We start from the raw sequence: 13,517 nt of genomic DNA on the forward strand, positions 1-13,517 counted from the left end.
GTAAAATCTCAGGTATTCACACCTGCCACTTGGAGGACAAATCCAAGGAGGTTAACCTTACCTAGGAAAGCAAAATACCATCTCTCAAGTGGCCTGACTCACCAATGCATAACTAACACTTTTACACTGGCAAGAAAGGGATAAAAGTGTCATCAGATGGTCTATAAACATTCACTGAAACCATCCTGAAATCCACATTTCAGTGGTTTTTACTATAGTCAGAAGGAGCAAATAAAAGGTGATCAGGTTCTTCCTGGCAACAAACAATAACTTTACAACCAATTTCTAAGCATGTTTAAGTTATGTTAGATATGCCCAAATACAACCAGTAATCTGGTTTTCCGCTAGATTAAATTGCTACCACTCCCATCAAAACACTAAGGATAATCAACTAGTAGGGAAAACAACAGATATGACTTACAATCAAATCAATGCCTTCAATCATAATTAAAGGCAGAGAAAAAAGAACAAAGTAGCTAAAGCTGCAGATAAACCGATAGATACAGAAAAGGGACAAAGATGAGCCAATACAAAAATAATGGTTATCTTCAATTCAACAAAGAAAACTGCTTCAGAAATGAAAGGAAGTTTCCCTGACATGAATGAAAGAACTGAATATGAAGATTAAATGGACACTGGTTATTCAGGGGGGAAAATGATTCCGAAAAATTGGTTGAATGCCAAGAACTATTTATGCTTCCCAGAGGACAGGACACGTACATCTTCTATCAGGTAGGGAGCAATGAAGGCCACAGGTTTCTGCACTGAACAACTCAAGGAGCAGAAAGCAGCAACATGTAGATGCCAGCAGCCAACAAGTGTAGGTTGGGAAGTGAGATGAGAATCCTCCTTTTAGAAAACACAAGACTAACCCAAGAGGCTCCTGGAAGGTCTCCCTCTTCACTCAACTCCTCCTGTCCCCCCATAGATCTACCTACTGTGTTAGCCTCTCAGCTCCTCAAAACCAATAAACAGCATTTTACTTGTCAGCCACCCCCCTGACATCCTACTTTCAAAACCAGAGGCAGAAAGGTGGTAAGGAAATCTTTCAATAATCTTGGTGAGAGATGATGATGACTCCACCAGTGTAATACAGTGGATAGATTTGAGAGGAAGGGTCTCCAAAGCTCTAGCACATTTAATCAAGCTCAACTTCCTCTACTTCCCCTTTCAGTGCTGATCTGCCATCACTTGAACTGTACCCTCTGAGCTGCACATCTCTTCCCAGCTGTCTTATCATCCCACATGCCTGATAAAGCCCCAGTCCTGGATCAATCCGATTGCCTATTCTCTCCTTGTCTACACCTGGGTATCTGAATGCTGGTAAACTACAAAACTTGAATTTGTGCCACTATAATTTCATGATCGTCAGTCTCAACAGTGGCCTCCTGTTCTCTCTCACTCTCCTCCATAAGTATTTCATGTTCTACTCTCCCTCAACCCTCTTGCCTTGCTACACTTCTCTCATTCTCAAGAGATGACTCTGCTTTCTCTACTGTGAGAACATAAACCAGTGCAGGGAGTCTGGGTTCAATCCTTGGTCAGGGAACAGGATCCCACATGCCGCAATTCAGAGTCTTGTCATAACTAAAGATTCCACATGCTGCAATGAACATCGAAGATCCCAGATCCTGCATGCCAGAACTATTTAAAAGACCCAGAGCAGCCAAATAAATATCAATACACTAATATTTTTAAATGGTTGAACTTGATCTGTATCCTTTAAATTTTTCAATGCTTCTAATTAATGTGTTCAATCTTTCCTCTAGGTTCCTAAACATACAAAACTCCATTATAATAATTCTTTTAATATGTCTGTCTACTAATGCTCTAATCTGTACCATTTTCTTGCTTCTCTGCTTGTGTGGTTAGTTTTGATTGTATTCAGTTTACCTTGCTGGATGCTGTATATTTTTGGTTTTCTATATAAATATTCCTGAGCTTTGTTCAGTTTCAGGTCTTACTTTTTTCTGTGTTAGGCAGAATGAGAGCAGCTTTAACCTGGGGCTATTTGCCCCACTACCGAGGCAAAACTCTTCTGAGTACACTAAGTGATGCTCCGTGAATTACGAGGTCTTCTACAGTGTACCAAAAACAGACAAACAAACTACTAGTCCTCTCAGGCTGCCATCACAAAATACCACCGATTGGGTGGCTTAAAAAACAGAAATTTACTTTTTCACAGTTCTGGAGGTGGAAAAACCACAGTCAAGTTTCCAGCAGGGTTCAGTTGTTGCCAGGAGCTTCCCTCCTGGCTTGTGGACAGCTGCCTACTTGCTGTGTCTTCACATGGTGGATAGCGGGCCCCAGTGTCTCGTCCTCTTTTTATAAGGGTACCAGTTCTATCCGATCAGTGATGCAACCGTATGACCTCATTTAACCTTTACTTCCTCCTTCAAGACTCAGTCTCCAATACGTGTGCATGCGGGCTTATGCTTCAACATACAAATTTTGGGAGAATACAATTCAATCCACAGCAGGAACATTTTCCCATGCTTATGTGAGCTCTAAGGACTGTTCCCTTTAATCTCATGGGGCAGTTCTTTCCCTCGTCTCGAGTAGTTTCCTCACACCTTAAAACTGATCAAAACTCAAATGAAGATTCTCTGCAACCTCTGGAAGCATCTCTGCATGCTTCCCTCTGCTTTCCCATACTGTCTGTTGTGAACTCTAGCTCTCTTCTCCTTCCCACACTCCCACTCGATTCTCTCAACTCAGGTAGACCACGGAGCTCTCCGTGGAGTATTCCTCCCTGCACCACAGCTAGAAACGCTCTCAAGACGGGAAGCTGGGGTGACTGTAGGCTTCTGCTCATCTCTCATTGATCCCTCTTTTTCGCTGCCTCAAGTCCAATGTGGTGAAAACCCACACATTTTGTTCAGTTATTTTACTTGTTTCTGGAGGGAAGATAAATCCTGAGCCTTTCCTCCATTTTGTCCAGAAGAGGGAGTCTGAACCAGATACTGTTGTTTCTGGGTCTCCGCTAGCTTCCCCACTACCTGGAATATTCTTCTTTAACTGTCATTCTGTCTAGAAACTCCTTCCCCACACTTCCGGTCAGGGGCTCCTCCCACGTACTCTCCTCCTGCCCCACACCCACCCTATGCTGAACCGAGTTACTGTTTCCATTGCCCACATACCCCACTGAGATGCAGGAGCTGGAGCTGTACGTTATGCACTTCTATAGCCCAACACCTCGCAGAGCACTCAGCACAAAGCAGGTGCTTCAGAAATACATTTGAATGAATAAACAAGTGAGATAAGCTTAAAGTAAACAGACAGCAGATATGGTCAAATTCATTTTCATTGCTGAGTTTTGTTCTGTTATCATCCATTTCCTTAAAGATTATAAACTACTAGTTTATAATTACGTACCACCTATGATTATGAAATGGTTTAACATTTATTTTCGAAACAATCTATATTTTAATATGTAAACCAGTCATGACTAGGTTAGATAGTGTTTTTCTCCTGCGTGGTGGCTGTGATCTATACCTCAGATACGTGCTCACTATGCCTTGAAAAAAACTATCTAACAGCCGACTTTGAAAATCCAAACCAATTTCAGAGATGAAAATTCTTCTTTAAAAAAAAAAAAAGAAGACGGATTTATCTGTGCCAGGTCTTAGTTGCAGCATGTGGGATTGAGTTCCCTGACCAGGGAATCAAACTTGGGCCCCTTGAATTGAGAGGATGGAGTCTGAACCACCAGAAAACCAGGGAAGTCTCCAGAGCTGAAAATTCTGTTAACATATGTTATGATCACCCAATTGAACCTTAATATAGTTAACAAAACTAGAGGAACCGTGGATAAACACTCCTTGAAGAAGACATTTAAACTGTCATCTGTTAACATCTTTCTAGAGTCAAATGTTTCAGTTTGATCATCTGAAATTAGTAAAAGATGATTTTTAATATTACATCCCTGAGTTTTACTTCTTGTCCTTCAAAAGCACTGACTGAATATGGAAAAAAATAAAGGACAATAAAAACAGGTGAAGCAGGGAAATGTCAGCTCCCGAGATGGAGACCTGGTGTTTGAAGACAACTGTGCTTGGCTCCTCGTGGACTAGAAGCCTCCCCTCCCCTCTCCAGCCCCTCCCCTCCCAGGGCCTCCCCTAGCCTCTTCAGTCCCAGGAGGCCTACAAAAAGAAGCTGAATGACTCTGGGGCATTCTTCACCGTATCTTTTACGGAGACATCAGTGAAAATTTTCCAGTTGTTGTTTTTAGTCTCTAAGTCCTGTCTGATTCTTCCTCGACCCCACGGATTGTAGCCCACCAGGATTTCCCAGGCAAGGATACTGGAGTGGGTTGCCATTTCCTGCTCCAAGGGACATTCCCGAACCAGGGATCGAGCTCATGTCTCCAGCACTGGCAGGTGGATTCTTTACCACTGAGCCACGTCTTTCCCATGGTAAAGAAGAGATGTGAGTTTGATCCCTGGGTTGGGAAGATCGCCTGGAGTAGAAAATGGCAATCCACTCCAGTATTCTTGTCTGGAAAATCCAAGGGACAGAGGAGCCTGGTGGGCTACAGTCCATGGGGTCACAAAAGAGTCAGACAGGACTGAACAACTAAACAAACAAAAAAACAAGAATATATTTTGACAGCTACTCCACATATATTTTATGACAATGAATTTTATACCTTTCATGGAGGCAAATTCAGGAAGGTACCTCCATGAAACACTCAAGCTGCACAAAAGAATGTTTTCAATATTGTGAATTAACTTAGAAGATAATAAAACTAAGACTCATCCAAACTTTGATTCCAGTCGAATCCAATCAGGGTACTGCAGGGATCCTGAAAATGAGGCAGTCAGACAACATCTTGCCCATGAGAGAATTCCAGAAGGTCCACACTTACATTGCACGGGTTGTTGGCCGTCTGAGCTGGGCTGTAGAAGGAACCCCACTGGGTGGCTCGTCTCTCTTCCCGGGAAGGGGTGCTGTTCACGGGCAGGCCGGCTGGGACCCCAGGGCCTGCAGCCACAGCGTTGGGGGGCTGGCTGCTGGGGGCCACCAGGGCAAAAGCATCATCTAGGAGGGAGTGCATGGTCTGGCGCGCCTCCTCGATGGACGGCTGGGGCGGGATGTACTGGGAGGCCGGGAAGGGCAGGCCTGGATACCTCCCCAGCTCAGCCGACGATGGCGTGGGCACGTCAGCCGGGAGGTCAGGATCAGACTACAGCAGGGGAAACAGCAAAGTGGAGAATCACATCCCTCAGCCATAAAAAGGAGCGAAACTGGGTCATGTGTAGAGATGTGGGTGGACCTAGAGTCTGTCACACAGAGGGAAGTCAGTCAGAAAGAGAAAGACAAATACTGCGCACTAATGCATGTAAGTGGAATCTAGAAAATGGTACAGATGAAGCCATTTGCAGGGCAGGGATAGAGATAAAGAACAGACGTGGTCACGAGGGGGAGGGGAGGGTGGGATGAACTGGGAGAGCACCACTGACACTCACACACTATCGTGTGTAACAGAGACAGCTGGTGGGAAGCTGCTATAGAGCACAGGGAGCTCGGTGCCCTGTGACGACCAAGAGGGGTGGGACAAAGATCCAAGAGGGAGGGGATGCATGTATACACACTGCTGATTCACTCCACTGAACAGCAGAGACAAACCCAACATTGTAAAGCAATTACATTAAAAAAAAAGAGAGAATCAGACACGAGCTTCTGTGGAGAACAAAATTCTAGGACCAAGACAGAATTTTTAACCGTTTTCACTGCCATTGGGGAATGGGTTTACCATAAAAATTTTTCAAATCACAGCCGAGGAACGTGTGTTACCTTTCACTGGGGCAAAAAGTTTGAAATCAGGAAAAAAAAAGTAAAAATATTCAACAACCATTTGTCAGGCAAAACTCAATCAACTCCCTGAAAGGTATCTCAGTACCTGGAAGTTCATATTTTTCCTGAGAGTCCCCAACAACCAAAAATGATGTGTCAGAGTTTACATACTAAAATACCTAGCTGACGTTCCATAGATATAGAAACTGCGCCCCCCCCCACTAAAGCAGTCTATTGACTATTAATAATAGAACAGCCCTATACAACCCTAAAGAATTCAAAGTCACCACCATATTACAACTATGCGTGTATAAACCATTTTAATACTTATTGCAGCAACTTTTTATAAACAGTAAATAGTATCAACTATTTGTTCAGAAACTACTTTCTTAAAATGGAGGTGTCCATGGATAACATGAGCCGACAAGAAAAGTGTAACTTCTATACCCACTGTCTAAGAGGCAGGGACATATGTAATAATTAAAATTTTTAAATTACAATTACTTCAACTGACACACTGAAAAGAGAAGAGGTTCTACTCAGTGGGCTGGTGGCCCCATGTCCTCAAAGAAAAAGTTGTTGTTCAATTGCTCAGTCGTGTCCAACTCTTTGCAACCCCATGTACTGCAGCATGCTGGGCCTTCTTGTCCTTCACTGTCTCATGGAGCTTGCTCAAAATCATGTCCACTGTGTCAGTGGTGCCATCCAACCATCTCATCCTCTGCCTTCCACTCCTGCCTTCAATCTTTCCCAGCATCAAGGTCTTTTCCAGTGAGTCGGCTCTTTACAGCAGGTGGCCAAATTATTAGAGCTTCAGCTTCAGCATCAGTCCTTCCAATTAATACTCCTTAGAATTCTTCAATCCTTTAGGATTGACTGGTTGGATATCCTTGAAGTTCAAGGGACTCTCAAGAGTCTTCTCCAGCGCCACAATTCGAAAGCATCAATTCTTCAGTACCCAGCCTTCTTTATGGTCCAACTCTCACATCCATACATGACTACTAGAAAAACCATAGCTTTGATTATATGCACCTTTGTCAGCAAAGTGACGTCTCTGCTTTTTAATACACTGTCTACATTTGTCAAAGCTTTTCTTCCAAGGAGCAAGTGTCTTTTAATTTCATAGCTGTAGTCAGAGTTCACAGTAATTTTGGAGTCCAAGAAAATAAATTCTGCTTCTGTTACCACTTTTTGGGTGGGTACCTTTTCCTGGAATGCTCTGCTTACCCTACAGGTCCATAGTTTCAGCTTCACTGGTTGGATCATCCCACAGAAGGGCCAAAGGAATTCCCATATTTGTTTGGATCAGTGAATCTCTTACAAAGAAAATCTCTATTCCAGAGTCACATCCTTACTTTCAGTCAACTGTCTGAAACACTTCCTAATGACTATGGTCTGTCCACCAAGGATCAGTTATTATTCACACCAGCATCAAACACTTAAGAGCAGCAGCTATGTAATTCCAAACAGAGAGAAAAACACACGAACCGGCAAACCCACCAACAGTTCACAAACCTATTTTGCTTGGCCCACGCAGTATTTAAAAAACAGTCAATATTTTAAAAATCTGAAAATCTCCTACGAAAACTCAGATTTTTGGATTCTCTTGGCAGACTCGGAAGCTGTGGCACCACTGGGCCCTCGTCCTGCACAGAAACAAGTGTTGTTGGGCAGAGACTGCTCCTGAGATAGGCCGGTGCGCTGTCTTTCACAACTGCAAGTGGGTGGTCTCACTCCCTACCATACACACTGGGTCCTGAAAGACTGCTTCTCCAAAATTACAATACTCTAGTAAAGTTCCACTAAGTGACTTCGTCATCGAGGAAGGATGTGGAGCTCCAAAAGTGTCCAGCTTATGACATAACTCTGGAAAGACTCTGTGATCCGCTCCTTACAGGTACAAAAATGGCCCACACTCATGCCTTCTCCTGCTTTTGGTTTTCTTGAGGAGCAGATCAGGAAGAATGTGGTGAGTAGAGGGCCACCAATCCAACACCTCATGGCAAAAAAGAAAAGTATATCTGTAGAAACGTCCTACTGGTAATTAAGAGGGTCTCTCTAAAACCAGGAGCAATGTTCCTGCTGGTGGCTTTCAATAACTGCACCGCAAGGAAGAGAGCACTGTGGCTACAGTGCAAACTGAGATTCAAATGGGGGACAAACCCTACAGACATTTGAGGAGAGTCCCCAAAAGCTACAGCCACTGCCAATCTCAGCATCAGTGGGTGTAACTTTAAAGAAGGTATAACTTCTATAGCAAGAGAGACCTGTTGCAAAGGTGTGAAGTTAGGTTCCCTTGGAGTCTTATTGGTCCCACGAATCCTGCCATGAAGGCAAAGAGCCATAGAGCTATGATGTGAGAGCTTTCTGCTCTCTGGCCTTCCTGCTGCCCCCACCCCCCAAATTCACAGACTAGACTCTCAGCAACCTGCAGGCCAAGAGGACGTTTTATTCATTTTATTTATTCCTGTGTCCCAACATCCAGCACAGTGTTTCATGTGTAGATGGAACTTAACAGATGGCACTATGATCAACAGAAGTTGCGATCTACCTAGGATACCCAGGAGTTGGAATTTGAATTCCATTCGCTTGAATCCAAGTTTGATGACTTTGACATTTTGTTCGTTTCCTTGGCACAAATACATGTTCACCTATCACTCCCCAGAAATATATGAGAACTTTTTTACCTTCAGTTAAAAAAAAAAAGGGCAGGGTATGTTATTTTTATGATGTATTCTGGTGCCTCTCTGCAATCCTTCATATTATGAGAGTGATCATGTCCTATGATTGGTTCAGGACAATCTCGGTTCATGCTCGTTATCCTAGGATAATTAATCCCATCTACTGTCACCATCACAAGGGTGTGACTTGGAAAATAAATTATATTGGGGTTGACAAACTTCCACAAAGGGCCAGAGAGTAAATATCCTAGGCTTTGTGAGCCATATAACTACTCAGCTCTGCCACCTTAGCAAAAGCAGTCATAGATAACACAAAAATGATGGGTGTGGCTCTGTTCCAATAAAACTTTCTTTACAAAAGCCAGCGGTAGGCTGGATTTGGCCTGAGGGTCATAGTTTGCTGAATCCTGATTTATAATGGTAACCCTGTTTATGAGAAATCCAGGAATATTTCTTTTACTTCAGGAGAAGAAAAGCTCTCAAGAAGATATTTTGAGGGGAAAGCACAAAATTCAAGACAGTTCAAAAGCAGGTATGCGTAGTATAACCTTCAAGATGAAATACTACCTATAAAAAGGTGAGTGCTCAAAAAGGCATTATCTTTGAAAGTATACATTTCATCAGACTCACAGACTTAGAAAACAAATTTATGGCTTTATCAAAGGAGAAAGGTAGGCTGGGGGAGGGATAAATTAGGAGGTTGGGATTAACATATACACCCTACTATATATAACATGGGCTTCCCAGGTGACTCAGTGGTAAAGAATCTACCTGCCAACACAGGAGACACAAGAGATAGGGTTTGAACCCTCAGCATGGAAAATTCCATAGAGTAGGAAATGGCAACCCAGTCCAGTACTCTTGCCTGGAAAATTCTGTGGTCAGAGGAGCCTGGTGGGCTATATAGTACATGGGGTCTCAAAGAGTCAGAGGCAACTGAGCACACACACGTATAAATTACATAATCAACAAGTACAGGGAACTCTACTCAATATTCTGTAATAACCTATATTGGAAAAGAATCTGAAAAAGAAAAGATATATGTATAACTGAATCACTTTACTTATACACCTGAAACACAACGCTGTAAATCAACTATGTGTGTGTGTACTCAGCTTGGTCCCACTCTTTTATAACCCCATGGTCTGTAGCCCTCCAACCTCCTCTGTCCATGGGCTTCTCCAGGCAGGAATACTGGAGTGGGTAACCATTTCCTTTTACAGGGCATCTTCCTGACCCACCGATTGAATCTGCATTTCCTACCCTGGCAGGCGGATTCTTTACCACTACACCACCTGGGAATCCCAAAATCAACTACACTCCAATATAAAATAAAAACAAAATCATACAATATAAGTATTAAAATAAAAAAGAAAGTACACATTTCAGAATTTTAAGGAGAGAAAGTAAAAAGTCCACATAAAGGAAGAATGTCTTCTTAGGGTACCTCTGCAAATTGGAGCCATTTGGGATGAAGCAGCTGATTGAGGTGGTACTCACCAGGGAAGAGCTTCTTCCCTTCAGCTGAGGGAGGAAACTCTGCACTTTCTGCTAAGAAAAAAAGCGAAGAGAAGGATGGCCTGGGCCACCATGAAAGAAGTCTGATTTAGGATCAAGACAAGAAGGGGAGGACAGGTTCAGTTCAGTTACTCAGTCATGTCCGACTCTTTGTGACCCCATGCACCACAGCACGCCAGGCCTCCCTATCCACCACCAACTCCTGGAGTTTACTCAAACTCATGTCCACTGAGTCGGTGATGCCATCCAACCATCTCATCCTCTGTCATCCCCTTTTCCTCCTGCCTTCAATCTTTCCTAGCATCAGGGACTTTTCCAATGAGTCAGTTCTTCACATCAGGTGGCCAAAGTGCTGGAGTTTCAGCTTCAGCATCAGTCCTTCCAATGAATATTCAGGACTGATTTCCTTTAGGATGGACTGGTTGGATCTTCTTGTAGTCCAAGGGACTCTCAAGAGTCTCCAACACCACAGTTCAAAAGCATCAATTCTTTGGTCCTCAGCTTTCTTTATAGTCCAACTCTCACATCCATACATCACCACTGGAAAAGCCATAGCTTTGATTAGATGGACTTTTGTTGGCAAAGTAATGTTTCTGCTTTTTAATAAGCTGTCTAGGTTGATCATAACTGTTCTTTCAAGAAGCAAGAGTCTTTTAATTTCATGGCTGCAGTCACCATCTGCAGTGATTTTGGAGCCCCCCAAAATAAAGTCTGATACTGTTTCCCCATCTATTTGCCATGAAGTGATGGGACCAGATGCCAATATCTTTGTTTTCTGAATGTTGAGCTTTAAGCCAACTTTTTCACTCTCTTCTTTCACTTTCATCAAGAGGCTCTTTAGTTCTTCTTCACTTTCTGCCGTAAGGGTGGTGTCATCTGCATATCTGAGGTTATTGATATTTCTCCCAGAAAACTAATCTATTCTTTAGTTTCATACAACACGGTCTCTGAGATCCCGGATTAGACAAAATCAAAAGCTCCAAGGGACCATCCTGGGGAGCCAAGGATACATCCCTTCCGGGATTAAGCCAGTCACCACAGAGGCCCAGACACCACTCCAAAAACCCAGCGGTAGCTCAAGATCGCCATCTACTGTGAGAACTGCCAATGCTGGTTCCCCAGCCAGAGGAATTTATTCACAGCCTTAAGAAAGGACTCATTCATTCATCCTGCTGAGGAGCGAAGGAGACTAATTTGTAGACTGCTAATTTGTGATTCCTTTGGGAATCACATCAACCCTCACAAGCCAGTTAGGCAGGGACAGTCAGTCTTAGGACACCAGAATCACAGTAACATTCCAAGGAAAAGCCTGGGGAAAGAAGCCTGGGGTCACCTCCCAGACGACCATGATGCAATTATATTTAGTCCCAACGTCAGCATGGCCTTTGGTACATATGTGTAATTATGCTTAGTGTCTCTCAGCGTTAGATCTTTGTGCCATTTGAGGGATAAAATACAAAACTCAAATGAAACACTGGTTACATAAGCTTTATCTGAAGTGATCACGTATATCACAAACTCTTTTTCCGAGGGTGTGTTTTTCACTCATTTCTTTAACAAAGATAGCTCTGTCAGGGCTGCACCTTGGCACAGGGTCACAGACATCCACTGTGTGTCCCAGTGCTGCTGGACACAGTAGACAAAACTGGATTAACAAGAAGATACCTGGGTATCTGGGGCTGCCCTCCATCTTGGAGTATTTTTATATCTGTATTTCTCATGGTCCGTTGGGGAGGCTAGCCCTTTCCTCCCTACTTAGTGGGGTCTGTATGTGTTTTAATGTTGTCAACAATCTGCTTTAACACGTCCTTTTCCTTCCAATAAAATTAAGCCCCTATTTCTTAATTTCCATGAAGCTCTTTCTTCCATTAAAATTAGAAATATATATATATACACACACATTGCTGTTTAGTCACTCAGTTGTGTCCACCTCATTTGCGACCCCATGGATTGCGATTTTCCAGCACGAGTACTGGAGTGGGAGGCCACTTCCTTTCTCCAGGGCATATTCCCAGTCCAGGGATTGAACCTGTATCTCCTGCACTGCAGCTGAACCCCTGGGAAGCCATACATACATATGTATATATATATATATACACACACACACACACACACAAATACACACATACAGAGGGAACATCTTAGCACTCCAAGAGCAGAAGTGGGCACAAAACCCTAAATATCCCTCTTACCACCAAGAAATCCAAACAGTTCCCTCAACCAAGGGAAGGGGGAAAAAAAACCTTCTGGACATTTCTGTTTTCCAGTGAATCCCCAAAAGTGCCCTATCTGAAGCCCGAGAGGACAGGGCTTGCACAGAGGAAAGAAAAACACTGAGCATGTTTCCAGAGGGCGCCCCCAGCAGCCCCCTGGTCTCCAGGACTCCAGTTTCTCCACAAATGAGCGGCCCATCCCTGCCCGCACCCACATGCGCCCCATGACCCAGCTGGCCCCGGAGCATCAACACCACACGTGGCCGCAGCTGGCACTGCTCACTCATCTCCCGATGGCCACCAGACGCAAGGGTCAGCGTTACGCACCGGGCAACCAATATAGGCAGAGTTGTGGACACCAGGCGGCCTTTTGTAAGTGCCGTCGCTGTCTGTGGTGATAAGTCTGTCCTTCTCAGCATCTCCAGGGCAGCCGTTGACCTGGTGTTTCCGGCGTGGCTTAGGGGAACGTTTTATCCTGGAGCTGCCAGGAGAAAAAGACATTATCTTCATAGGAAATCACTTTCCTGCCCTGGCTCATGAACTAAAGGCTAAGGATTTTTTGGGTACCTAGGACCTCCTGGCTACTGTATGAAACACCCCACCAGATATAAACAACGTGTAAGACACAGTCTCTGCTCTAAGAAAGGCACAGTCCACCTGGGCAGACAATACTAAACACACAGAACAATACAGAATAACATCATCGCTGGCTACTGGCACCTGACCTAGGTCTTGAAGAGGGAGGTGGAGCTTTGGATATGCCCAATTTATCCAACAAAAATAATAAATCAGGAGAGAGGTGGAGGGAGTGTGAGGTGCAGCTGGGATCTTGCCCAGAGCCAGAAACGGGAACGTAGATCAATGTCTGGAGGGCAATGAGGCTATCGCCTGGTAGGGCGGCAGGCCCCTCGGTGGGGAGCAGCTGGGTAGGGACTTGGGGCCCCACCAGGTACAGGAGCGAGCCAGCACAGGGGTGAGCCAAGCGAGACACAAATGAGAGCTGACCCTAAGAAAACGCCTCTCCCTTAAGGGGCGGGGGTCTGAGAGACAAAGACGACAGAGGCTGAGGGCAGCAGCGGGAAACGAAATGAGCATCCACCAAGCACGGGAGGCGGTGAAGACACTGGGGTGAGGGCAGGACGAGGACAGGGGGGAGGGGGAGCCAGGGCTCAGCGTCTGAGAAGGAAGGGGCTCCCATTTCAGAGAGCTGAATTCCAGGAGACAAGAAAACCGGGAACGGCGACTCCCGGGGTAACTGGGGTGGAAGCGGCCTTCCCCACAGGTGATCGCCAGGCGGGGTCGCCCCCTC

At 44.5% G+C, this 13,517-nt stretch overlaps 1 protein-coding gene across 3 annotated transcripts in view; it reads right to left on the reverse strand.

Annotated features, from left to right (window-relative positions):
- Positions 1-13,517, reverse strand: part of KIAA1549 (KIAA1549 ortholog) — a 123,123-nt gene that overhangs the window by 14,584 nt on the left and 95,022 nt on the right. For all 3 annotated transcript variants that reach the window (XM_068973185.1, XM_068973184.1, XM_068973183.1), the window contains 2 exons: positions 12,536-12,689; positions 4,868-5,185 (listed from right to left, as the gene is read on the reverse strand). In XM_068973185.1, the coding sequence (XP_068829286.1) occupies positions 4,868-5,185; positions 12,536-12,689 (472 nt within the window). The remainder of the gene's footprint in view (positions 1-4,867; positions 5,186-12,535; positions 12,690-13,517) is intronic.

This window comes from Capricornis sumatraensis, chromosome 5, assembly GCF_032405125.1.
Source record: "Capricornis sumatraensis isolate serow.1 chromosome 5, serow.2, whole genome shotgun sequence".
NCBI lineage: Eukaryota > Metazoa > Chordata > Mammalia > Artiodactyla > Bovidae > Capricornis > Capricornis sumatraensis.